Source organism: Pongo pygmaeus, chromosome 3 (assembly GCF_028885625.2).
Source record: "Pongo pygmaeus isolate AG05252 chromosome 3, NHGRI_mPonPyg2-v2.0_pri, whole genome shotgun sequence".
NCBI classification, from domain to species: domain Eukaryota; kingdom Metazoa; phylum Chordata; class Mammalia; order Primates; family Hominidae; genus Pongo; species Pongo pygmaeus.
The window spans coordinates 88,518,616-88,545,946 of NC_072376.2; the positions used below are offsets into that span (position 1 = coordinate 88,518,616).

The 27,331-nt window shown below is 42.4% G+C and overlaps 2 protein-coding genes across 7 annotated transcripts in view; one reads left to right on the top strand and one right to left on the bottom strand.

Annotated features, from left to right (window-relative positions):
• Window positions 1-14,278: 14,278 nt before the first annotated feature.
• On the top strand, window positions 14,279-19,087 carry STBD1 (starch binding domain 1). Its single transcript, XM_054486019.2, has 2 exons — window positions 14,279-14,955; window positions 17,101-19,087. The coding sequence occupies exons 1-2, from the start codon at window positions 14,736-14,738 to the stop codon at window positions 17,955-17,957; spliced, it is 1,077 nt and encodes a 358-aa protein (XP_054341994.1). The 5' UTR covers window positions 14,279-14,735; the 3' UTR covers window positions 17,958-19,087.
• A 1,908-nt stretch (window positions 19,088-20,995) lies between these two features.
• Window positions 20,996-27,331, bottom strand: part of CCDC158 (coiled-coil domain containing 158) — a 110,525-nt gene continuing 104,189 nt past the window's right edge. For all 6 annotated transcript variants that reach the window (XM_054486017.2, XM_054486018.2, XM_054486014.2 and 3 more), the window contains one exon: window positions 20,996-21,203. In XM_054486017.2, the coding sequence (XP_054341992.1) occupies window positions 21,127-21,203 (77 nt within the window). In that variant the 3' untranslated portion in view covers window positions 20,996-21,126. The remainder of the gene's footprint in view (window positions 21,204-27,331) is intronic.

The following is a 27,331-nucleotide window of genomic DNA, read 5'->3' on the forward strand; positions in this document are numbered from 1 at the left end:
TATTTACTTAAGAGAGTGACCTAAACCTTTATTCACAAAGAGCCTGAGCCTTGCTGGTCTTGACCAGTCAGGACGTTTTTATTAGTAGACATGACAACACTAGGTGGAACTCCAAGGGGTCCTTTGATTTCCATGACTCAGTACTGTCAATCAATTTTCACTTGTTGTTGATGATTCATATAGTTCTGTCCTTTTCTTGTTCTTCAGGGATCATGAGGAGTCCATACAATGACCAGGTGGCAGTCTCAGATTCTAATTCAATGGAACTATTATTTTTTTTCTCCTGATAGACACCTTGTGTCAAGCTTTTAAATCACCAGAGCCCAGTTCATGGGGCTAAGAAGTAACAATTTTGCAAGTGGTTCTGAAGGAGGTGCTCCTCCTGATGCTACACCCATGTATGCTGAATATGGGAAAAACAGCATATATTGGTTGCTGGTACAGAAAAAATAATGAATGTTGGTGTGGGCAGAAATTTGTTAGGCAGGGTCAGCAAATCCCAATCCAGAATAAGTTACTATTCCAGTAAAGATAAATTACTGCCCCTTTCATGATAATGGAAGAGGTCTGGGACATTCTTTGAACCCACTCATTCAACAACCATTATGACCTCCTTCTAGCTTGCCTTCCTACTGTAGAGGCTGGAAAACTAATGGCTGCATTTCCCAAACTCTCTTAATGTTTCACCTCATTAAAGTGCCCACATGTTTGGAAGTCCAAGGGATCACCAAGGGGAGAGCTGATCCTCTGCAAGCCAGTCTGGCTTTCAGGTGCTGAGCAGCAGAGGCTACTGGAAGTGGTAGTCTGGAGAGAATCCACTTCTTTCCCCAGGCACATTGTTCCTGGCTTTGTTCCATTCAAACCTAATTCACATAAGGGACTTTAGTTTTATTTCCTGGACAAATAAATATTTAACAGAAGCAGTGGCCAGATCAGGTTTGATGAGGGAAATCCAAGTTGCTGAACCCCCGTGTAGCCTGTGATTCTGCTACTATGCCTACTTCGCTCATTGGGCAACACTGGAGTGCCTGCAGAAAGGAGAGGGTTGGCATGCAGGGGCCAGGTCAACCTCTTCTCTTGACTATTGAGCACTTCCTCTCCAGTGAAGGCCTTTGGGTGGCATTCACAAAGAACCAAATATCCTCATACTCTGGATTCATTCTCAGAGATCCCATAGATACCTCTTCCTCTGAACATCTTTGTCACCAGACTTGCATTCTTGATCCTTCCATGTCTTGGCTGCTGAGCTACCCCGTCAGCTAATGACCATTAACTGGTGATATCCGCACCTCATACCATTTCTCCTTTCAGACAAAGTGGTCAGCAAGATGAAATGCTTAAAATTTTGCCTTCTGGAAGATTCCCCTTTGTTGATCTTCAGGGTCACCCTCAAGTTGGGCTATAATGTTGCTGTAGTCCACTTGTGGCTGGTGCTGTCATATTGTGCTGGTTGCTGTCTAGTCAGTTGGACTTAGAGAACATACCTTGAAGTCAGAGGTGTAGGCTGAGGAAGAAATGGTAATGTGGTAGGAATGGGAACACCATGCAATTTGGTGTGTCTTCAATTTCTGCTCAAGCCCAGTCTTATGTAGGAAACTTTCACTTGATCATAAGAAGCAATACAATTTGGTAATTTAATATGTGTACTTTGAAGCCAGGGAGCCTATGTTCTAACCAAGTCCTGCCACTTATTAGATATATGACTATGGTCAAATTGCTTTTATCCTCTCTCTGCTTCAATTTTCTCATCTAAAATAGGGACGATTACAATAACAGTACTATTTCCCAGAAATGTGGCGAGGATTAAAGGAAATGTTAGAGCAGAGCTTGGCACACTGTGCACACACACTAAATGTTAGCTGACTTTATGGCATGGTGAATCAGATAGTCCCCAGCTTATGATGAGCACTAGCCATGAAATTAGGCTGCTGTATTTACCAGTGCTCAGCAACAAGCCAAGATCTGTTTCTCAAAAGGAGAAAAGTTACATGCCACAGAATCCATGGCTTGGCTGCAAAACTCTCAGAGCCTGTGCTGGATGTTCCAAAGCTCCATTCAGCAGCCCTGTCTGCCACAGGCGTTTCAATAACATTGGATCCACTGGATCAGAAGACAGAGCTTCCTGAACCAGCGAGAAAGCATACTCTTGCTTCAGGCTGCACTCAAAATTGGCAACCTCTCAGATTATTAAAAAAAACTAGCTGAAACAGCATGTCTAAATCTGGTCTCCAAAATTCAAAGACACACCATTATAGAGTATTTCCAACACCCAGTTATAATACATATAAATAATCTGAGCAGCATAGATAATAATAAAAAGCTGTCAACCAGGACGTGATGAGTTTGTAATTATCTTTGTTTTTCACATCATTTATTTAACTGTAAGTATATATAATTTGTTTAAATAATGGTTGTGTTTAGCAATCAGCTCACTAAATTCTTGAAAATTTGTCAGTTGACCTTTGTGAGTTGGTACAACCTGTCTCTAGCACCTTATTGACTATAGAATTCAAGGCAATGAGGGATGTTAGGAGCAAAGAATGAAGAGAATTGTTTTCCCCTACCTCCAGTAAGGTTACTCCCACAAAGAATAACATTACAGAGTCTTCATGAAAGATGGAAAAAGCCTCATCATGAAGGGAGATTTTCTCTGATGAGGAAGGCTGCATTAATTCAGGTGTGCCAAGAAGCAGATGGCAAGATGGGAATAGATGTTCATGAGCTTTACTGAAGGAAGGAATGGGAAAAGATAGAGAGAGCTTTAGACTGTGATGCCTGTCTGATATCTGTGGAAGGAATAAGGGAAGGAAAGAAGATTGGTGTAAGAAGAATCTTGGACTGCAACACAATTCAAATAAAGGTTTTGCCAGTCCAGCAGGAAGTCTTCAAGTTGAAGTTGCCTAGAGGAGGAGTTTCACTTCTTGCCAGAATGGGACTACCTTGGTGCTTCTGGCATGCTTAGTCATTGGTTAGGGGTAGCCCATGAGAAGCATGGCCTCAGTGTGAGGGTGGAGGATCCAGGGAGGCAGCAATTTGGTCCACCAGCCAATGATGCTCTCTGCAGCAGATGATCTGAGTAGCATATATTCATAGGGTTGGGAGTTTAGGGTACTTGGAGCCCACCGTATCTTCCCATATGTTCCCATTTCAGGATTCAGGGTCTCACTTTTTCCAAATAATGTTCTGTCTTCACATAAGGTATCCTAAAAACCTGTGAATTCAAATGATGTCTTAACTTGGCAAACTAAACAGTCAATTATCTCTCTCTCTCCCAGTTCAACAGTTTCAAGACATGATATTTCTTTAGAAAATTCCAAAGAGCCCCTGATTTGGGGATTTGTGTTTGTTTTAAAATATGTCCACAAATTGGCCGGGCCGGTGGCTCATGCCTGTAATCCCAGCACTTTGGTGTGCCAAAGGCGGGTGGATCATGAGGTCAGGAGATCAAGACCATCCTGGCTAACACAGTGAAACCCCATCTCTACTAAAAAATACAAAAAATTAGCCGGGCGTGGTGGCAGGCACCTGTAGTCCCAGCTACTCGGGAGGCTGAGGCCGGAGAATGTCCTGAACCCAGGAGGCAGAGCTTGCAGTGAGCCGAGATCACACCACTGCACTCCAGCCTGGGCGACAGAGTGAGACCCTGTTTCAAAAAAAAAATAAGTCCACAAATTATTTGACACTTTTTCAAAATGTGGTATCTAATTCCCTTCACTCAAGTGTAGTTAGTGACTATAGTTAGTGGGCTGTACTTAGTGACTTGCTTCTAATGAAGACAATGTGGGAAAGGTGATGATGCCTTATTTCTGAGTCCCAATCACATCAGGTGAAATTGTGGCCTCCTTCTTGTTCTCACTTGGATCATCTGCTCTGGGAGTGTCTAGCTGCTGTGTTGTGAGGACACTAAAGTTGTCTATGGAGAGGCCCACATAGCAAGGAACTAAAGCCTTCTTCTACCAGCCATGGGGCAAGCCATCTAGGAAGTGGATCCTCCAGTCCCTAGTAAGTCTTCAGATGAGACTGCAACCCCTGCTGACATCCTGACTGTAGTCTTATGAGAGGTCCTGAACCAGAACCACAAAGTTGCTCTTGAATTCTTCAATCACAAAAACCACTATAATGTTTGTTGTTTTAAGCCTAAGATTTATTTGTTAAGCAGTAATAGGTAACTAATATAGATTTTGTTACCTGGAAGTGGAGTGCTGCTATAACAAGAACCTAAAGTGTGGGAGGGAGAAGAACTGGGTAGTGGGGTGGAAGCTGGAAAATTTTGAGAAGAGTGTTAGTAAAAGCTTCAAGGGCCTTAAAAACACTGTTAGTAGAAGCCTTTGAGGAGGTGACAGCTTGTAGGAAAATGAGGTAATGTTATTGGAAAGTGGGAGAAGCAGTCTCCTTGTTATGAAATAGCAAAAAGTTTAGCCCACATGGAATGCAGAAAAGGCAGCTGATGAGCTGGATGATCTAACGAAGGAGATTTTCGTACAGAATGTTGAAGATACTGCCTGGTTTTCATTTGCTGCTTACAGCAAAATGCAAGAAGAAATAGATAAGCTAAAGCAGGACAGCTTAAAAAGAGGAACCAGGATTTTATGGTTTGAAATGTCTAGCCTCTTGGATATCAGAGAATGGTTTGGGGCAAAGACAAAATCCAGGACATTGCCAGGAAAACATGGTCTAAAGAAGAATCCAAGGATGTAAGGATATAACTGTTAAATCCTTTGTTAAGACCTCAGAAAGATAAAAGGTGGTTCCTCAGCATATTGTTCAACTAGATAAAAGACTCCCTAAAATTTTCTTAAGTGTGCTACAGTTTCTTTTGATCAAACAAATAAAGCTTCTAAGAAGCTGAAGATGTTGTTCTTCACCAGAAGCCCATGGTAGAGAAGGGCTTATCTTGAACTGATTTGTAGATTTGGCTTTTGAAAAATGTTGTGGACCAAATAAGAGTCACAGGAAATCTGTAAAGTTTTTCAAAGAATTGTATTGGCATAAAAACTGCCAGCTTGGACTAAAAGGGACAAAGACAGTATGAAATGAAAAGAGGCCTCTGGATCTCCATTGTTCTACTGGCAGAAAGCAGACTGAGAGAACTTCTCAGCTACACATATGTGCTTCCGTTATAGAACAGATGACTCAGAGGACATAACCAAGGAAGTGGAAACAAAGTCCGTGGAGAATTATTCCTAGTTGAACAAAGTACTAATTGAGGGCCTTCTACAATTTCCTTGGCTGCTTTACAGAATTGCCATGGAGCAGTGACTCCTGTATGCCTCTATTTTCTCCTATTTTTGGAATATGATTATATATGGTGATTATATTGTGTCTGTTCTACCATTATATGTTGGGTGGTGTTACAGGGGGTGGGGGTGGGAGGGATAGGCCTATAACTTTCTGTCTTCAGATTGAAAGGAAATGCATTAGAATAATTGTACTTAGGAAGTACATCTAAGCAGTTTCATCTGTACCTGGGCCTGATTTAGATTCTAACATTCTGGATTCCAAGCTGATGCTGTAAAGGGGTTATGGGAGGATTTTGTAAGGGTGGGGCTGTGGGGGTAAGTATATTTTGCATATGAAAAGAATGTAAATAATTTGTGGCTAGAGGACAGATTGGTCTTGCCTTAAAATATGTTCACAAATTCTGTGATACTCTTTCCTTCAAAAGATGAAGCTTGATTCTGCTTTCTTGAGTGTGGGCTGTACTTAGTGGCTTATTTCTAAAGAATAGAATGTAGCAGAAGTAGCAATGTGTGATTCCAAAACTAGACTGTAAAAGGCATTGTGTTCCCTCTTTGCTTTCCCTGAGATCACATGCTCTGGTGCAGAGTTTCTCAGCCCAGGCAATATTGATGTTTTGGATAGAATTTTTCTTATTATTCTTTGTTGTGAGGGACTGTTCTGTGCTTTGTAGAATATTTATTATCACCTCTGGCCTCTACTCACCCAAAATTCCCAGAAGTTGAATTGCTATGTCAAAGGATATATGTACATGCAGCTACACACACACACACACACACACACACACACACACACACACATGCACTCACATAGTTGTTTATTCTGTCTTCTTTAAGGTTTTTGGATATAGAGTGCTAAGTTGCCTCCAAAAAGGTTGAATTTTTTCCTATTAAAATATATTGTTTATATTTGAATTTATTTTTATCATTGGTGAACATTTTTGAAAATGAACATTTAAAAACGACTTTGGTCTATTGCATTTCTTTGTGACTTAGCCCAATTTTCTCTTGGGGCATGAGCAATGGTGTGCTCACAGGGCCTGCTTTCACTGTGGACAGAATAGGCAGTATTACACATTCTGGTTAGAAGAGGTGGAGAAGCCCTGCTTTCCCCCATCACCCTCCAAGGTAGGTGTGCAGGGTATAAAATTCTTACATTAGAAATGCATTATTTGCCCACTTTTTAATGGGATTATTAGTTCTTTTGCTGTTGAGTTACTTGTATATTTTGGATATTTCTCCCTTGTTGGATGAATAGTTTACAAATACATAATGAAATCTAAGTTGGCCATAGAATGAAATCTTGTCATTTGCAACAACATAGATGAAACTGGAGGATATTATATTACATGAAATAAGCCAAGCACAGGAAGACAAATATTGCATGTTCTCATTCATATCTGGGAGCTAAAAAAGTTGACCTCGTGGGAGTAGAGGGCAAAATGATAGTTACCAGAGGTAGGGAAGGGTGTGTAGGGGGTGGGGCAGGAATAAAGAGAGAGGTTGGTTGGTTAATACAGACAGTTAGATAGAAGGAATTAATTGTAATTTTGATGCCAGAGTAACAAAGTACTATATATTTCAAAATACCTAGAAGAGAGGACTTGAAATGTTCTCAATACATAGAATGATGGATACTCTAAATACCCTGACTTGATCATTACACATTCTGTGCATGTAACAAATACCACATGTACCCCATAAAAATGTACAAATATGACATATCAATAAAAAATGCATTCTTTTAGTTTGTCCTCCCTCTAGACTGATTTTAAAATATCAAACAAGTTCACTGTAAGGTACTGGTGACACATCAACTTTCTTTTTGACAAATGTTCACAGATAACAATATTTACAGTTCCATGGTTGGGTGGATGGGTGGAATCAGAAAGCAGTTAAAGAATAATACTGAGGCTGGGCGTGGTGGCTCACACCTGTAATCCCAGCACTTTGGGAGGCTGAGGCGGGCGGGGCACAAGGTCAGGACTTCGAGACCAGCCTGACCAACATGGTGAAACCCCGTCTCTACTAAAAATACAAAAATTAGCCAGGCGTGGTGGCACATGCCTGTAATCCCAGCTACTCAGAAGGCTGAGGCAGGAGAATCACTTGAACCCAGAAGGCGGAGGTTGCCATGAGCTGAGATTGTGCCAACCGCACTCCAGTGTGGGCAACAGAGTGAGACTCTGTCTCACAAAAAAAAAAAAAAAAAAAAAAAAAAAAAAGAGAGAATAATACCAAAAAGAGGAAGAAGACAAGAAACAAGATAAAGGGACACCCCAAACTTTGCCCTCATGGTGGCTTTGCTAGATCTGTCCTGGTCTAATCTACCTCATTCTCTCCCAAGAAGATAACTGTCAATGCTTTTAAAAAAATGTCTTGGACATTTACATCCTATATTTTGGTAGTACATGCTAGTGCTTGACCATTCTTGATATTCATTTATTCATTCACTCAATAAATACATATTTTGAATCTCTACCATGTAGGACACTAGGCACCCTATAGGTCACTGGGAGAAACCTATAAATTCCCTGCCCTTGTGAGCTTACAATCCAGTGAGGGAAACACACCTTTAATCAAAGAAGATAATATGGAGAGTGACATCGGCAATTAATGGGGTGCAGGGATGGAGAATAGCAGGGGGCAGGCCTGTGGAAGTGAGGGTGAGGGCCAACTTTGGTTGGGGAGGATCTCTCTGAGGAGAAATTTGGCCTACATTCTCTCTAGTAACAGTGTGCACCTGGTGGGAATTGGGAGTCTTTCACTCATGATTACAGTTATTTGAATTGTATCTAATTGTGTGAGGAGCTGGAGTGCATGGCATGGTCCGGCAGGTCTTACTGGAGGAAGCAGAGATTGCCAATGGCACCCATGGGCTCTTCCCTTTTCTGTGTGCTGGGCCCGCTGCCCCTGCCCTGGACTCTCCCTGACTCCACCCTTCAAAACTTACCTGTTCTCCTCTTCCTTCCTCCCTCGTATTTCCCTCCATTCTTCCTCACTTCCTCTTTAAGCCTGCAAGGTTTGAGTTCACCTTACTCCTTAGTCTCCTTGCTACTTACAGTGAGGCCAACAGACCAGTATCAACTGGCAGCTTGTTAGGAAAGCAGAATTCAGACCCCACCCTGGACCTCTTTATTTATTTATTCATTCTCCTTTTATCCCAGCTCCTATTCCTAGGCTTTTGCCCACCAAAGCCACTTCCTTTAATGTGTTAAGAATTGTCCCTAAATATGCATGTATCTTTGAAGCCTCAGTAGTGCTATTTTGAGTGTTTATGTATTTTCAACTTGCATAAATATTATTGTACTGTAAGTCATTGTTTCTTGCCTTTCTAGTCACCATTATGTATTTAAGATTTAATTATGTTATGTGTAGATCATGTTCATTGTTCTAACTACTGCATAGTATTTCATAGGCATCTATTGCATTTTACTTAGTTATTACCCTATGATGAACAGCCAGGGGCCTTGAACTTGCCGTTGGCCCAAGTAACACTGTATGTCCCTTACAGTCTTGTGCACATTTTTCCCTGGGCCTACATGTTGAGGAGTGGGATTGCACAGCCATTGGCTATGTGCATACTTAGCTTCACAACACTTTTCCAGAGTGTTTGTACCTGTTGACTCTCCCAACAGCAGCACCACACAACTTCTTTCTAATATTTGTCTCTCTGATGGATGTAAAATGGCATATCATTGTTTTAATTTGCACTTATCTGACTATCAATGAGTTTAAACATTTTTGTGTCTAATTTTGTTCAGCCAAAAATTACTATGCCTATTATGTTCCAGTCATTGTTCTGGGCACTGAGGAAAGAGCGTCCCTCATCCATTTTTATATTGGATCTTGCATCTTTTTCTTGTCAATTTGTAAGAGTTCGTTGTAGAGCTAGGTATTAGTCTCTTGTCAGTTTTAGACAACACAAATATCTTCCCCCAGTTTGGCTCTATCTAGTAACTGTTTATGGCACCCTTCATTGACCAGGTAGCATAATTTTAATGAAGTCAAAATTTTTTTGGCCTCCTATGTTAGGCAATGTCACATTGCCAGTTTCCTGGATTTTGTTCTATTCATAGTTTTACCATTTACATTTAGGACTTTATTTCATCTGGAGTTCAGCATTTATGTGGTACAAAGTAGTAATCCAGCTTTATTTTTCTGTAGATAGTGAGCTAGTTGTCTAACACAGATCTCCCTTTTCTAAAGTTTTAATGACTTAGCATGACTGATGTCAGCCTTGAGTCTATTCTGGAACTAAGATGAGTCAGAGGTTTGCAAACAGTTTCAGTTAGAAAATGTCTCTGTGAAACCTGAAACTCGGCAGCTCCAATGTGACTGCTTTGCAGAGAGGTTGTATTTGTGGTTAATGTTATGTGGCTCCCCAGGAGCCAGAGGTCTGACAGCAATGGACAGGTGCTGAGGGTGATAAGTGCATTCCCCTAATGGAGAGAGGGGTTGCAGAGAGTTATTACAGATCAAGAACAAGTCTGAAAGTCACCATAAACACTGAAACACTCCCATAAGGGTTCTCTAGTGTCACACATCCAAATTTGCACACTCACTTCTAAAATCTATGCTTTGAAATTTGAACATAGTTTAAGAATCATCAGACTTCAGTGTAGCTAGGGTTTCAGAGTAGGTCCTGGGGGTCAGAACACCGGGTTCAAATCCTAGCTCAGTCACTCATTAACTGTATGACCTTGGACAGATTACTTCCCTCCAAGCATTCCATTTATAAGGATGAGATAATCTTTATAAAGCACTTAGCCTGGTGCCTGCATATTTTAGTTATTCAATAAACAAAAACAATAAAAAGAAGGCCTATTAGATGATGGCCTTGACATTCCAGGGAATACAAAGATGTCCAAGTTGTGACCAGCAAGGGATTTATGATCTAAACTGGGGATGAGACAAACCTCAAAAATACTGATACCATAAGAGAAAACCTGGTGTGATCGAAAGGATCCCATTAGGAATGACAAATCCCAAGGGTTCTAGGCTCTCTGTGCCAGCAACAAAAGGACAAGACCAAATCTCTTTCTTATTATACCCCACTGTGGAGAGGCAACAGGACTCCACAGACAGCCCTTCTACTGGCCATGTCTTCTCCCAGTGGTCATTATCTACTTTCTCTGCTTTTCTTAAAACTCCAGCCGGATTTCCTTTCTCCCACTCAGCTGATAACCTCACTGACTACTTCCTTTGTGGCACAAAATGTGTCTATTTTCATTCTTTTCTTTTTTTCATGCCCTTCTCCTCTCTTTCCTTCATCCAAGGCCAATTCTTCCACTGGCATTCTTGACCCATATCCCTCTTGTACCTTATGAAAGTCCCATGAAAAAATATTTCCTCTGCTTCTCATGTCTTCAAGCTCAGTCTCCACTGGCTCTTTCCTGCTCCCGATTGTGCTTAAGTCTCTCTTGGTTTATAGCAAATGCCCTGAGTCCTGGTCTATTTCTTTTCTTTTTTTTGGGGGGGGGGGTTGGTGGGGGAGGGTCTCCCTCCATTGCCCAGATTGGTCTCGAACTCCTGGCCTCAAGAGATCCTCCCACCTCAGCCTCCCAAAGCGCTGGGTATCCTGTTCTATTCTTAAGCAACCCTTCAATTTCTCTCCAACCTTTTGCCTCCACATTTCTCAAGAGAGAGATAACTCAATGCTGGACTTCTTATCCTTTCAAAATATTTATACCTTAGCATTCTGAAATCCAACTCCCACCCCCACAAACAATCCAGAGCTACTGATGGCCTCTTATGTGCCAAATGCAACCATTTTCCCTTCAGTTCTCTATCGACTTCAGTTCTGCAGAGCAATGCCTCCATTCCCCCTCCCCACCACCTTCTTGAACTGCTTTTCTATCTGATTTTGGTTCTCCTTCTTCTCTGGCTCTTCCTTCCCACAGTCTTTAGTCTCTCTGACTTTGCAAACAGAGTTGCTTTTCATTGTTCTGTCCTCATCCCTCTAAGCCAGGATTGGGCAATCATTTCTTGCATAAGTTTAAAGGAAAAAATATATAATAAAATAAACTTTAAAATATCCATCTATATCTATTCATACTTTGTTAAATAGAATAATATCAATTAGAAAATAGGTTCCACATTATGGCCCATAAAATGTAATCTCAAGACAGAATTGCAATATAAATAGCAACATGGAGGCAACTTCCCAATCTTTCTTCTTGCAATTGTGCCAAGGACTCATCCATCCTTCATTTCGCTTTATAACATTAATCTTTATTATGGATTTAATTACCACATCTCTATGCAGAATTTCCAATATCTCCAGCCTTGAACCTTTTCTTAAACTAAAGAAACTCAGTTCCAACTTCCTGCTCGGGCCTCCAATTTAACACATCCCAGCAGAACTCATCATCTTCCTCCTTTGTCCGCACAAATGTGCTTGCCTTTTTTGCTCCCTGACAACACTATCTTCCTAGGCACTCACAGTTTTCTATATGGAGGCAAACATGATTATTTTGCAATTGTATAGTGATAAGCATGGGTATCACCAGTGCGGCAAGAATGTTTTTAGGATATGTGGCTATGAATCTTTAATATAAACATATGACTATGACTGTTTTTTAATCAATTTTTTAAAAGAGCAGCAACACAGAAATCAATGAGCCAACACTTAAGTTTGGAAAAGCCAAAAGGAAGGCCAAATAATGTTCTTTAAAAATGTTGCATTAGCTTCTTGGGATTCCCAAAGAAAAAAGTAAATTAAAAAAAATGTTGCATGATCAATATGATACAATGTAAAAATAATTCTGATGGGTTGAGAAAATAATTTTTGGTATTATTTTAAAAAAATGAATGGAAATTTATGACAACAATAAATATTAAGAGCCTTTTAGGTATTATAAGTGAATAGTGGGGCTTACATCTGAAGGATTTTACAGATTCTCTGGGATTTTACCCCTTAGACAGGAGTCCCCAAACCTTGGTCTGAGGCCTGTTAGGAAACAGGCTGCACAGCAGGAGGTGAGTGGTGTGCAAGCGAACTTTACTGCCTGAGCTGCACCTCCTATCAGATCAGCAGTGGCATTAGACTCTCATAGGAGCACAAACCCTATGTGAACCGCGCATGCAAGGGATCTTTTATTTTTATCAAATTTTTTGAGATGGTCTTCCTCTGTCACCCAGGCTGGAGTGCAGTGGCATGATCATGGCTCACTGCAGCCTCCACCTCCCAGGCTTAAGTGATCCTCAGCCTCCCGAGTAGCTGGGACTACAGACGCCACCGCCTTGCCCAGCTAATTTTTGTATTTTTCCGTAGAGACAGGGTTTTGCTATGCTGCCCAGGCTGGAAGAATCTTATTTTATACAGTGACATTCATTCTTTTAAAAATATAGCTTTACGGTCACTTTTTATTATACATAAAATGAATTTCAAGGAAAGGTAATATCCACGTGGGCTAAAAATGCATATGGAATCTATGTAAGGAAAATGCAAATAATGCTCTAGAGTGAAATTACCTGGGGCTTTTAATTCGTTCATTCAACCTGTACTTCTAAGCGCTCACTCTGGAAAGGTTACAGGTGCTAAGAATTCAGCAGAGAACAAAGGACAATCATCCCTGCTGTCATTTACACTCTGAAGGGAGGAAAGAGAAATTAAACCACAGACACACAGATTGTAGAGTGTATTAGAAATGATGCCCTAAGTGCTAATGAGAACAATGGAGCAGGGGAAGGATATAGGGAGTAGGACTGTAATTAAAACTGGGATTGTCAAGGAAGGGCTGGGCAGGGGAGGGGGTAGTGGGGATGCAGATGACACTTGTGCCAAGACCTGAAGGGGATGAGAGAGAGAGGATGTCTGCAGGAAGGATGACTCTAGGCAAGGAAGCCAGTGTGGTTGAAGGTGGCAAGATGGAGACGAGCGCACAGTGGTCATGGGGAACAGATCCTGTAGGGTCTTAAAGTTTCTTCCGTGTGATCTGGAGCAACTGGAGGGTCTTGAGCAGAGAACTGGGGTGTTTTAACAGGATCACGCTGACTGGTGGTTTGAAAGTGGCCTGTGGGAGCTTGCTGTGTTTTGTTTTGCAGCAATGGGAAGGATGTGGTTGCCACTTCCTGAGATGGGGAAGGTGGGGAGAGTAGTAGGTTTGGGGAGTTAGGTGGGGAGTTCAGGTCTGGATGAGTTGGGTTTGAGATGTCTATTAGACATCCACAAAGAGATACCCAGTAGGCAGTCTTCGCCCTCACCTCTCCTCCACCCCCTCTCTTATGATTACAGAAGTTGTGGCCTGCATCAAGGCGTGCATCAGCCCTCCAGTAACCCCACTGGCAGAACCTTGCACCCCGTTAAGGGCTACTGTCCATTCGGAGCAAGGGGCACATTAGATAATTTGCCCTACCAGAGAGAGCAATTATAGCAATTACTCCAAGGCAGGTGTTTGGCATCTGTGGCCTTTAGCAGTTGAATGTCGGAGTCCAAGGGAAAGGTGTGAGCTGCAGACATAGACTTGGGGACCATCAGCTTGAAGCTGTTGTGCAAAGTCATCAGATCAGCAGAGGAAAGGATTTACAAAGAATATATATAACACCGCACAGGGTTGTTATCTTGTGAGGATTAAATTAGATACACACTTAAAACATCTGGAATACAGACAGTGCTTAATAAAGAGCTGCTGTTTTTATTAACGAACTTATCTGTAGGAGCTCGTCCATGGACAACATCCAGTTCACACAGATGGGCGCGCATTTCGCAGCAGCCATACACGCCCAAAGAGGACGAGACTGGATGTGGTTGAGCTGACTGGCATCTTTAGATGGATGGTCCTGAGTCCAATCCTTTCATTTTACAGGCGAGGAGGCGGAGGCTTGGGGAGGCTAAGGGCGCTGAGCTGGCGGCGGAGCGGAGCTTCCACTAGGGCTCCCAGTTTCCCCGCACCGCGCCCGCCGTCCTCCGGGCCACCCATCCCACCCGAATGCGCCACCGCTCTAGCCCGCGCTCCAGCCCGCGCGTCACCGAAGCCCGCGGCCTCTCCCACCTCCAAGTTCCAGGAAGCTCTCGGCCTCTAGCTGACCGCGTTGCTGCTGAGCTTTCCTGGGGAGGAGGCGCCGAGGTGCCCGGCGCGGGCCGAGGCAGGGCTGGGCCTCGCGGGCAGCAGGCGGGAGAAGGAAAGGCGGTGGGGCAGGTCCCGGTTGCGCGGGGCAGTTGTGCGCACTTGGGTTCTTCACGCGGGACACACGTGGAACGCCGACCCCTGCGCCCCTGGCCGCTGGCAACTGGCAAGGCCGGGAACAGAAAGTGTAGGGACAGAAGAGCAATGGAGTATTCCCCGGGAGGGAGCCAGGGGCTGCAGCCCAGGGGCGGGGAGCGGGGCGGGGCTGGGAAAGTTGAGTACTGGTCGCGCAGGGCCGGGCTCCGCCGGAGTGCCCAGCGCAGAAACCGTAAAAGGCTGGAGCGGGCGGGGTAGGTGTGGCTCTGCCTGCGTGACCTGAGCCCCGGTCCCAGTCCCTGTCGTCTCCTGCGGCCGCGGCCTCTCAGCCATGGGCGCCGTCTGGTCCGCCCTGCTGGTTGGAGGGGGTCTGGCCGGAGCACTTTTCGTTTGGCTGCTGAGGGGCGGCCCTGGCGACACCGGGAAGGACGGGGATGCAGAGCAGGAGAAAGACGCCCCTCTTGGGGGAGCTGCGATTCCGGGAGGCCAACAGAGTGGCAGCGGCGGACTGAGCCCTGGACCTTCCGGGCAGGAGCTGGTCACCAAACCAGGTATTCTTCCCCCCGTGACTCCAGGGCACATCTGCCAGAGCTTTGAGGTTCATCGAGGAAGGGAGGAAAGAGACAAACCCACCTGGAGCTTTCCTAGGGGCCCATTCCTGCGGACGGGCTCTCCTAAGGGGACTGGGCCGTCCCCACGCCCCTCGGCTTCCCAGGCTGGTTGGTACACGCAGGCAGGTTTCTTGGCTGGTCCTCCAAGGGCCGCGCCCTTGCCGAGTCCCTCAGCGCCCGCGCCTGAGGGCTTGGTCCTGCCCCTCCGGCGGGGATGAGCTCCTCCGCTTGGCGGCGCTTGGTGCAGTGCGGGCGGCTGCAGTGGCGGCGCCCCTTCCTGGCCTTTGGAAAGGAGGGCTTAGGTTTAGGGGATCCTACAAGCCTCTTCGATCTCTGCCCAAGCAGGGACATTTTCTAAGTCCCAATCCTGGTAGTCTCACATCCTCCCATCGTACAGCCCATGAAGAGCTGGGTTGGGGAACACCCGAACTGCGGGCGCCTCCTGCTATCTGGACGCTTCTTTAGGAAGGCAAAGTTCAGGTTGGACTCTGGCCATGAAGGCTGTGGCTGAGGCCCTGGGGCTGTGCCTTGGTCACCCGTTTCAGCACTGTCGGCAGTCCCCCCCAGGCTGCCCCAGAATAGGGCCGGATGGTCATCCCTAGGAAGGGACTACTTAAATAGGGGACCCAACCCTGATGAGTAGAATTGACATCTGGGTTTAAATTTCTATATTTTAGGGACCGTTTGCTAAGCAGACAGCGAACACTGGCAGAAAACCTTACCGTCCAGGGCCCTCCCTTGGCAAGCTGCCCATGCCTGGACAGAAGCCTAATGGTGAAAATGACATCTGTGAACTTTATTTTTAGCCCAGTGGTGTTCATGTGCAGCCATATGAAAATCTGCCCGTGTGCCTTTACTGTGATTGGTCTGGGATGCCTAGACAGTTCACTTATCTTTTTTCTGAAGACCAATCTCATGCTTTAGGTTGAAAAGTTGGGAATCCAGAATAATATTTGTTCATTATCACTTCCAACTCCCACCATCACCGAGGCAGGCAAATCACAAGGTCAGGAGATCGAGACCAGCCTGGCCAATATGGTGAAACCCTGTCTCTACTAAAAATACAAAAATTAGCTGGGCGTGGTAGCAGGCGCCGGTAGTCCCAGCTACTTGGGAGGCTAAAGCAGGAGAATCGCTTGAACACGGGAGGCAGAGGTTGCAGTGAGCCGAGATCGTACCACTGCACTCCAGCCTGGGCGACAGAGCGAGACTCCATCTCAAAAAAAAAAAAAAGGGGGGGATAAAATGAAACAAGACTGTTGTCCCCATACCACCACCACCCCCACATAAAACCACAGCTGTGCTGATTGTATGTATGATTTGGAGATTTCAATCTTGTAGGGAGCTATTTGGATTACCAATGGCATGGCCAAGAAGGAAACTGCATTTTTAGAGGACTTGGATTTTGTATTTTTAAGAACATTTTTTAAAAAGTGCTTACAATGGAAGGGGGTACAAAACACCGTTTTGTTGAGGAGATTCCTAATGCATATGGGATTGGCAAGGAGAAACCAGCCCTTTCCCCCAATTTTCCCTCCACTCCTGCCCAGGGATGCACTACTGTTCTCTGTATCTCCCCAGGGTGACAGCTCCTGCTGATCTGCCCGCAGGTCCGCGAGAGCCAATCCCTGCCCTGCACGCCTCCCCTGGGAGAACAAGTGTACTCTTCTGGTTTGTAAGGTAGCCACGCAGCCCTTTGCCCCACAGCCTGGACAACATTCTTTGATGATAGGAGCCAAGCAACTTAACTTGGCTGCATGCCAGTATGGCCTGGACTGTGGAGACTGGGGACCATGGGGGGGTTACACGTCTGCCTCTACAGCTTACCACTTCATTTACACTTGTGCTGGCACACTGATACTCCTGGATGTCCCTTTTGTTGTCAGATATACATGTGTATTCTTAGAGCACAGTGTTGGGAGCATACTGGTTAATTAAGTAGTACTTGATTTTAATAGAGGGGGACTTTGTGAATTGCAGATTGATTAGTAGTAAAGCTTTCAGTAACTAAATCTATTTTCTCAGCCTGACTTTTTTCTTAAATGAACTACCTGAGTCTATTACGTTTTTCCTTTGATTTCTTAGAGCATCTCCAAGAAAGCAATGGACATTTGATTTCTAAGACCAAAGACCTTGGTAACCTGCAAGCAGCATCACAGAGATTGCAGAATCCTTCCAGGGAAGTCTGTGACAATTCAAGAGAACATGTTCCTTCTGGACAGTTTCCAGACACAGAAGCTCCAGCTACCTCTGAGACCAGTAACTCTAGGAGTTACTCTGAAGTTTCAAGAAATGAAAGCCTTGAATCTCCTATGGGAGAATGGGGATTCCAAAAAGGACAAGAGATATCTGCTAAAGCAGCTACATGTTTTGCAGAGAAGTTGCCTTCTAGCAACCTGCTCAGGAACAGAGCTAAAGAAGAAATGAGCCTCTCTCATTTGAACAGTCAGGACCGGGTTGACCATGAGGAGTGGGAAATGGTGTCTAGGCACTCATCTTGCGGGGATGTTGGTGTGGGTGGCAGTCTTAAGGCTCCAGTGTTAAGCCTAAATCAGGGAATGGACAATGGAAGAAGCACTCTGGTGGAAGCAAGAGATCAGCAAGTGCATGGGAAAACAGAAAGGGTAGCAGTGATGCCTGCAGGATCTCAGCAAGTTAGTGTCAGGTTCCAGGTCCATTATGTCACAAGCACTGATGTGCAATTCATTGCAGTAACTGGAGACCATGAGTGTCTTGGGAGATGGAACACTTATATCCCACTCCACTATAACAAGGATGGGTTCTGGTCTCATTCCATTTTCTTGCCTGCAGATACAGTGGTGGAGTGGAAGTTTGTGTTGGTAGAGAATGGGGGAGTTACCCGCTGGGAAGAATGCAGCAATAGATTCCTAGAAACTGGCCATGAGGATAAAGTGGTTCACGCATGGTGGGGGATTCACTGATTCAGTTTGCAAAGTAATGGAGAAGCTGTAGAACAATGTGGAAGAGGCTGAGGTTATGGAACACACTGAATGAAATAAAGGCAGTGTGACTCCAAATTTAGCCATCCGAATTGTTTCAAATTTGCTAGTGGATTTTGTCTAATGTGCAGAAATATATATGTCTAATGTGCAGAAATATATGTGTGTGTGTGTGTATATATATGCACACACACACAGATAATGCTTCCAGTGAATGCGAACTTTTTTTCCCTGTGGCACTGATTGACGGTCTTGTGCTGATCCATTTTTACTTTAGGGCTTGATTCTCTTGGGGAGTGACTTGGCTAAGCTTCAGGTGTGAACTGTGGTCATGGAGCAAAAACATTAACCAGCTGCCCAGGGTTCAAGCTTGAGCCTTTAGGTGATCTTTAAACTATGGTAGCAAAATAAGCCTCACTCAAACATAGCTGACTTCCTATTGGTACAGCTTGAAAAGCACTTTTTACTACATACACATTTTATGCTTAAAAAGTTAACATGATACGAAACTGTGATTAGAAAATATCTGGTCTGGATGTGATTAGTAAGGAAACAAGATAATGCTCTAAGACTGCCTAATGCTTTTTGTTTGATTTTCATCTGCCAGGCGTGGTTATGTGCTATGAGGGTAGCAAGTATGTCTTTGTCTTAATGATCTAAGGCTGATGTAGAAACAAGGGGCCTAATGAGAACCAGTCATCATGGAAGTCAGTCGCGGGGGCAGCCCATAAGGAAAGGGAACGTGAGTGGGGTTGGGCATAGGCTGAGTGAGGTGGCCTGAATGACACCTCTTAGAGGACTGTGAAGTACAGGCACAGCCCGGCTGCAGGGAGGGATGCACCCATCATTTACCCATGGGAGCATCTGTAGGACCATCTCTCTCCCACTTCTTCTCCCCTCCCCCACCGCATCTGGCCAGATGGACTGTCCTACAGCAATCATTTCCATCTGTCACCCTCTTCCCTCTCCTTTCATACTAGTCACTATCTTGGGTAACAAATTTATACAGGACAGTGGTACAGAAATACATTTTTGCTCTGAGAATACAGCAAATATTAACTTTAAATTATTATAACTGAACAAATAATAAAACCTGAATTTTAATATCTTCATTTGATGTCTGAATTATTTGTCTAAATTTTAGTATCACAATAGCCTAGATGTAAAATAAAATACAAATATTTTCCTCCACTAATAACAGACATATACAGAAAAGCAAACATCAAAAGGTACAGAAGACATGAAGATTCTGTTTTTCTCCTCCCTTTGGAGAAAAAGTTGACAATATTTATTCTCAAAGTTCACCTTTGACTGGAGGGAAATTCAGCATGCCTGTACTTGAAAATGAATTCTTACATGTTAAAATAACTTTTAATACGTTTAACATCTATCAGTGAAATAATGTTTAATCCTTTTAAACAGATGGTCTTTGCTGAAAAGAATAAACCCAACTGAAAATAGCATTACAAAGTGCTTAAAAGAACTATGACAGTTTTTGGCTCATAGCACTTTTATGTTAAATTCATGTATACTGTTTACAGACTTCATAATGAATTTTATATTGTACCAATAAGCTCTGCAGAAGGCATTCACCATTACTGCATGGAATGCCCAAACATGCCCATGAGGAAAATTAAAGGTAAAATAATTTAAGTAAAAGTCTCTCTAGAATTCTATTACTGGCTATTTTATCACTACCTGGTAAAATTAAAATTAATCTTTCAGTAAAGCTAACTGATCTAAGAGATAAATATTACACTTTATATTTTAAAAATTCACTTAAAATTGGATGTGCTTACAGTTCTAACATTGTCCTTGAGAGCAGAAGCGTGAGGATCTTCTGGTGAGAGCATGCATGCCCTACTCCATTTGTTGTCTGCATAGGTTAGGGCTGCTGCTAGCTGCTATAATAGACACCATCCATTTAAGAAGGCTGCAGCACCAGAGGCCGATTTCTTGCTCATGTAACTGTCAGCAGTGAGTCTTCCTGGCAGGAGGGCAGCTCCCCTCCTTGCAGAGATTCAGTTACCCAGACTCCCTTCTGCCCTGTGGCTCTGCCATCCCCTATAATAACCCTCATGTCCTCTGCATCCAGCCCATGGAGGGGAAAATAAAGTTAGGAAGAACACCCATGCATGTTAACACTTTGACCTGAAAGTGCCACATATTGCTCTGTCCACATTCTGTTAATGAGAACCCTCAGGCCACACCCATATACAAGGGGAGGCAGGATTGGGAAATAGAGACTCTTGCTGGGCAGCTGTTTCTCAGTGACAATTCCAGGTTATACAACAGGAACATAAGATTTATTTTGGACAGCTAGCCATCTGCCACATTGTGCCTGATGTTTTGACACAACTGATACATTTTTGTATCTGTTCTTCTCTCATTTTATTTGGTTCACATATAAACCCCCCTAATTTATTAAAATTTAATTAAAGCAGACTGAATAGATATAATCTAGAAGTTACCAACTTGCTAAAGAGTAACAAAATGGTTTTCTTTCTTTACTATTATTAATATGCAAAAAAGGGAAACTTTTGTAAATGTTTTGACTGGGGGCCCTGATGTTTTGTTATCTGATTACCCTCACTGATATTGACAGAACAGTGAGTTCATAGTCACGAAATGAGTCCCTGTTAGTATGCTGAAATTTGTCCTCTGTCCTTGCTATTACACCACATCTTTCACTTTCATGTGAAAGTAGTTCTTCCCCCAGATTTTTTTGAAGCTAAATTAGATTGAATAAAACATTTAAATTAAATTAAAATTTAAGTAGAATAAAATAAAATAAAATAGATTCTATTGTCTTGGGACCAGTAACAATAAAAAACCACAATTATTCCAATATATTAGAATAAGCACAAATTATATCTTATAATTAATTACCTTATAAGGTAATTATAATACCTTATTATGTATGAATACTTTATAGGTATTAATTGTTATAATGTATGAATACTAGCTAGTAGATGTTTGAAGTTTTACTGTGAGGGATTCAAGAATAGTTTATTTCAAAATAGAGTTTACAAGACAGGGTATCTTTTATTAAATTTTCACATAAAAAGAAAAAGTACACAGGGCACTAATTACAAGTAACACCACAATTAATTGGGCCTCATTCCTCTGTAAAGAATAGGCAAGCAACGAGTCATTTTAGTAACATTTTTTCCTGGTCTTTTACTTTCTGTATCCTCTTTTCTTGATTTCTGATCATTGAAGACATTGCTGAAAATGTTGATAAAACAGTTAGAATAACAAAATCTACTTAGGTTTTAATTCTACTATGTGCTACTTAAAAGATTAGCTTGATAGTATAGAATAGACATGTTCTGAGCTCAAGACCTTCTTAAAAATTGGATGTAGCATATTTTTGAGAAGGTTGGTGTTATGGAAGAGAGCTAAGGGTAAATCTTTAGTGTTTCAGGTGTTTTATTTACTTATTTATTTTGTAGAGACAGGGCCTCTCTATGTTGCCCAGGGTGATCTCAGACTCCTGGCCTCAAGCAATCCTCCTGCCTCAGTCTCCCAAAGTGTCAGGATTATGGACATAAGCCACTGTGCCCAGCCTCAGTTGTTTTAAATAGGCATGATAATTGCAAAAGTAATACTAATTGTAAATAATTCAAACACCTCAGAAGGACACAAAGACAGATGAAGGTCAGTCTTTGTCTCTGCTCCCTCAATCTGCTGGAATCTGCCTCCGCCTGAGAGGTCATTACCATAAGCAATTTGGTGAATATCTGCACATATACATGAATGTGCACGTTTTATTCTTTACACAAATGAAAACATATGGTATAGACTATTCTGTAGCTTCTTTTTTCATATAACAAAATGTAAATAATTTTCCAGTTCAGCTTATGTTTTGTTGTAACTGCATAGTATTTACTAATATTTCATTATACAAATGTATTAGAATTTAGTAAACAGACTAAAAAGGGTTACATCCTTTTCTTTCTAAACATCCTTTTCTTTTTCTTTCTTTCTTTCTTCCTTGCTATAATAAATACTTTTGTATAAACACTTCTGTGCATTTGTACAATCATTTCTTATAGAATAAATTGCTAGAAGTGAAATTTCTGGGTCAAAGCGTATATGCACTTCAAGTTTTGACAGTCCTCCCAGAATTCCCCCTAAAAATATTTGTTTTAGAATTTTCAAGAGGCATCCCATCCAGACACTGCATTCAGCAAAAAGGTCTTTTTATTTTGTAAATAAATATATGTCTTCCATGTGGATTATTATTTGGTGGCATACATCAGATAAATTCAGAAACATATGTCATGGTGCAAGTAAAAATAGGATCAATAAGATAATGCATCTTCCTTCAAAAAACTCACAATAGATGTGGAGAGGAAGATGGCAGATAGGAGACAGGGCTGACGTGCAGCTCCAACTTGGATGGAAAGAGCAACGTGTGGAGACTCACACTGTTGACTTTTGCTCCAAGAGCCACTGCAGGAACATACTGGGAAAACCAAAAGAATTTACAGATCCTTTGAAAAAAAGCGGCATGCCACTGCAGATTCCACAAGATAGGTAAAAACTGTGAGTTCCCAAAGTGTGGAGGGGGAAATCTTGCCTCTCAACAAATACCCCATTGGGGAACCTGAAAATCCAGATTACAGGAGAAGGATTTAACCTTACCTAGAGCTGGAACAAATTTAGTGCAAAATATAAAAGTAGAAGGAGCAGTGGGAAGAGCCTTGGAGGCACTCCCATTCTCCAGCTCGAGCCCAGGGAAGCCATCCCTGACTGTATCTCACAGGGGCCCTCGGGAAAGGTGGCTGGCAGAATTTGGGAGAGGTCACAGGGTGAAAGACGCCTCCAACTGAACTCTGTAATAATTTCAACTGGGCACAAACTCTTTTGAGCAGAATCTGTGTGGTGAATGGGAAATGCTACAGAAAGGAGCACAGAAGCCACTACTGACAGTGTGGGCAGACAGGAAGGGGCAGGTGAGACCTGAAAGCCATACTTGCTTTCTCAGTGGGGAAGATTATAGCACGGGCAAGGTCTGATCTGCCCGCCACCCCCAACCACCGCCCTGCACTGGCTGCCTGGAGACACTGGTGCTATTAGCAGGGCGTGGTGGGAGCAAGATTGGCCTTGCCAACTGTGTGGGAGCTAGGTAAGGCCTATCGCACAGGCTTTCCCCAACTTCCTTGGCAACAGAGGCAGCCAAAATCACCTCTGGAACATAACTCCACTGGCCCAAGAACCACCCTGCATACCCCACAGCGGCCACGGCAGGCCCTACACAAGGAGAGTCTGAGCTCAGACCCACCTAACTCTGCCCCAACCCGATGGTATTTTTTTCCCTGCCCTGGTAGCTGATCACAAAACACACAAACTATTGAGAGCTTGATGGCCCTGCACATCACCTGACAAACCCAAATACTTATCCTGGCCAACTTAGGGCAAGCCTACATTCCCCTGTCTACTATCATAGCTTGTGCTGTCTTGAAAGTGCCACCCCCTGGCTGGAGGCCAACCAACTCAGGACATTACAGTAATTCATGATAGAAATTATAGAATAACCCTGTACCAAGGAAGGAGAAAACAGCAGCTAATTCCACTGCCTGCAACATTCTGGCTAACCAGAGGTCCTGAGTCTATCCATGTGAAAACATCACTGCTAGCATAATCAGTATTTGATAAAGCCAGGACACTAAACATATCTATAACCAAGGACTCTCACAGAGTGTACTTTACTCCCCTACATCCTCTACCAGAGGAGGTGCTGGTATCCACGGCTGGGAGACCTGAAGATGAATCACATCACAGGACTCTTTGCAGAAATTTCCCAGCACCAGCCCCGAGCCTGGTAGCCCTATTGAGTGGCTAGACGTGCAAGAACAATAATGATCATTGCAGTCCAGCTCTCAGGAAGGCCTATCCCTTGAGGGAGGGGGAGGACACCACATCAAGGGGTCACCCTGTGGGACAAAAGAATCTGAACCTTGAGTTCCGGGCTTTTCCACTGAAATAGTTTACCCAAATCAGAAGGAATCAGAAAAGCAATTCTAGAAATACGACAAAACAAGGTTTGATAACATCCCCAAAAGGCCACACTAGCTTGCCAGCAATGCAGTCAAACCAAGAAGAAATCTCTGAATTGCCAGATGAAGAATTCAGAAGGTTGATTAAGCTACTCATGGAGATACCAGAGAAAGGTAAAAACCAACTTAAAGAAATTTAATAAACAATACAGAATATGGATGAAAAATTCTCCAGAGAAGTAGATATAAAGAAAAACAATCACAACTTCTGGAAATGAAAGACACATTTATAGAAATACAAAATGCACTGGAAAGCGTCAACAAGAGACTAGAACAAGTAGAAGAGAGACCTTCAGAACTCGAAGACAAGGCTTTCAAATTAGCCCAATCAGACAAAGACAAAGAAAAAAGAATTTAATAAAATTGAACAAAGCCTCCAAGAAGTCTGGGATTATGTTAAACGGCCAAACCAAAGAATAACTGGTGTTCATAAGGAAGAAGAATCTAAAGAAGAATCTAAAAGTCTAGAAAACTTATTTAAGGGAACAATTGATGAAAATTTCCCTAGACTCACTAGTGATCTAGACATTCAAATACAGGAAGCTCAAAGAATACCCATGAAATTCACTGCAAAAAGATCTCCACCTAGGCACATGGTCATCAGGTTATCTAATGTCAAGATGATGGAAAGAATCTTAAGAGCTGCAAGGTAAAAGTATCAGGTAAGCTATAAAGGAAAACCTATCAGATTAACAGCAGATTTCTCAGCAGAAACCCTACAAGCCAGAAGGAATTGGGGTCATATTTTTAGCCTCCTCAAACAAAATAATTGTCAGCCAAGAATTTTATATCCAGCAAAATTAAGCTTCATGAATGAAGGACAGATAAAGTCTTTTGTAGACCAAAAAAAAAAAAAAAAAAAAAGTGCTGAGAGAATTCACCAGTACCAAACCATCACTAAGAAATGCTAAAAGGAATTCTAAATCTTGAAATAAAACCTCAAAACACACCAAAATTGAACCATCTTAAAGCATTAATCTCACAGGGCCTATAAAACAATAACATGATGAAAAAAAAAACACCCAAGGTATTCAGGCACCAACTAGTAGGATGAACAAAACAGTAACTCGTATCTCAATACTAACATTGAATGTAAATGGCCTAAATGTGCCACTTAAAAGATACAGAATGGCAGAAAGGATAAAAATCCACCAACCAAGTATCTGCTGTCTTTAAGAGACTCACCCAATGCACAAGGACTCACATAAACTTAAGGTAAGGGGATGGAAAAAGATATTCCATGCAAATGGATACCACAAACAAACAGGGGTGCTAGTCTTATATCAGAGAAAACACACTTTAAAGCAACAACAGTTCAGAAAGACAAAGAGGGATATTATATAGTGATAAAGGGTCAGTCCAACAGTAAAATATCACAATCCTAAATATATATGCACTTAACACTGGAGCTCCCAAATTTATAAAATGATTACTACTAGACCTAAGAAATGCAATAGATGCTAATACAATAATAGTGGAGGACTTCAATATTCCACTGATAGCACTAGACAGGTCATCAAGACAGAAAGTCAACAACAACAACAAAAAACAATGCACCTAAACAATGCAATGAACTTAAACTATACCCTAGAACAAACAGACTTAACAGATATTTACAGAACATTCTACCCAACAACTGCAGAATATACATTCTTTTCATTAGCCCATGGAACATTCTCCAAGGTAAACCAAATGATAGGCCACAAAACAAGTCTCAATAAATTTAAGAAAATCAAAATGATATCAAGTACTCTCTCAGACCACAGTGGAATAAAACTGGAAATTAACTCCAAAAGGAACCCTCAAAACTATATAAATACATGGAAATTGAATAATCTACTCTGGAATCATCTTTGGATCAATAATGAAATCAAGATGAAAATTTAAAAATTCTTTGAACTGAATGAAACTAGTGACACAATTTATCAAACCCTCTAGGATACAGCAAAAGTGGTGCTAAAAGGAAAGTTCATAGCCTTAAATGCCTACATAAAAAAGTCTGAAAGAGCACAAATAGACACTCTAAGGTCACACCTCAAGGAACTAGAGAAACAAGAACAAACCAAACCCAAACCCAGCAGAAGAAAAGAAATAACAAAGATCAGAACAGAATTAAATGAAATTGAAATAAACAAATAAAAAACAATACAAAAGACAAATGAAACAAAAAGCTTGTTCTTTAAAAAGATAAAATTATTAGACCATTAGTGAGATTAACCAAGAAAAGAAGATAGAAGATCCAAATAAGCTCAATTAGAAATCAAATGAAAGATTTTACAACTTATACCACAGAAATACAAAAGATCATTTAGGGCTACTATGAACACCTTTATGTGCACAAACTAGAGAATCTAGAGGAGATGGAAAATTCCTGGAGATATACAACCCTCCTGATTAAGCCAGGAAAAAAATAGAAACTCTGAAGAGACTAATAACAAGTAGTGAGATTGAAACAGTAATTAAAAAAATGCCAACAAAAAGAAGTCCAAGACCAGATGGATTCACAGCTGAATTCTATCAGGCATTAAAAAAGAATTGGTACCCATCTTAATGAAACTGTTTCAAACATAAAGAAATAGGGAATCTTCCCTAAATCCTTCTACAAAGTCAGTTTCACCCTAATACTAAAAGCAGGAAAAGACATAACAAAAAAAGAAAACTACAGAGCAATATCCATGATGAACATAGATGCAAAAATTCACATATTCTATGAAGTCAGTATCACACTAATACTAAAACCAGGAAAGGACATAACAAAAAAAGAAAACTACAGAGCAATATTCATGATGATGCCGGGTGCAGTGGCTCACACCTGCAATCCCAGCACTTTAGGAGGCCAAGGTGGGCAGATCACGAGGAAAAGAGTCCGAGACCAGCCTGGCCAACATGGTGAAACCCCATCTCTACTAAGAATACAAAAATTAGCTGGGAGTGGCCAGACGCGGTGGCTTACGCCTGTAATCCCAGCACTTTGGGAGGCCGGGGTAGGCAGATCACAAGGTCAGGAGATGAAGACCGTCCTGGCTAACACAGTGAAAGCTCGTCTCTATTAAAAATACAAAAAATTAGCCGGGCATGGTGGCGGGCGCCTGTAGTCCCAGCTACTTGGGAGGCTGAGGCAGGAGAATGGTGTGAACCTGGGAGGCAGAGGTGGCAGTGAGCTGAGATCATGCCACTGCACTCTAGCCTGGGCAACAGAGCAAAACTCCATCTCAAAAAAAAAAAAAAAATAGCCAGGCTTGGTGGCATGTGCCTGTAATCCCAGCTACTCGGGAGGCTGAGGCAGGAGAA

Bases quoted from the DNA above. Each gene is read 5' to 3' on its own strand.
- STBD1 (XM_054486019.2), top strand. From the start codon at position 14,736: ATGGGCGCCGTCTGGTCCGCCCTGCTGGTTGGAGGGGGTCTGGCCGGA. The intron at 14,956-17,100 runs GTATTCTTCCCC...TTGATTTCTTAG, and splicing joins GGAGCTGGTCACCAAACCAG to AGCATCTCCAAGAAAGCAAT.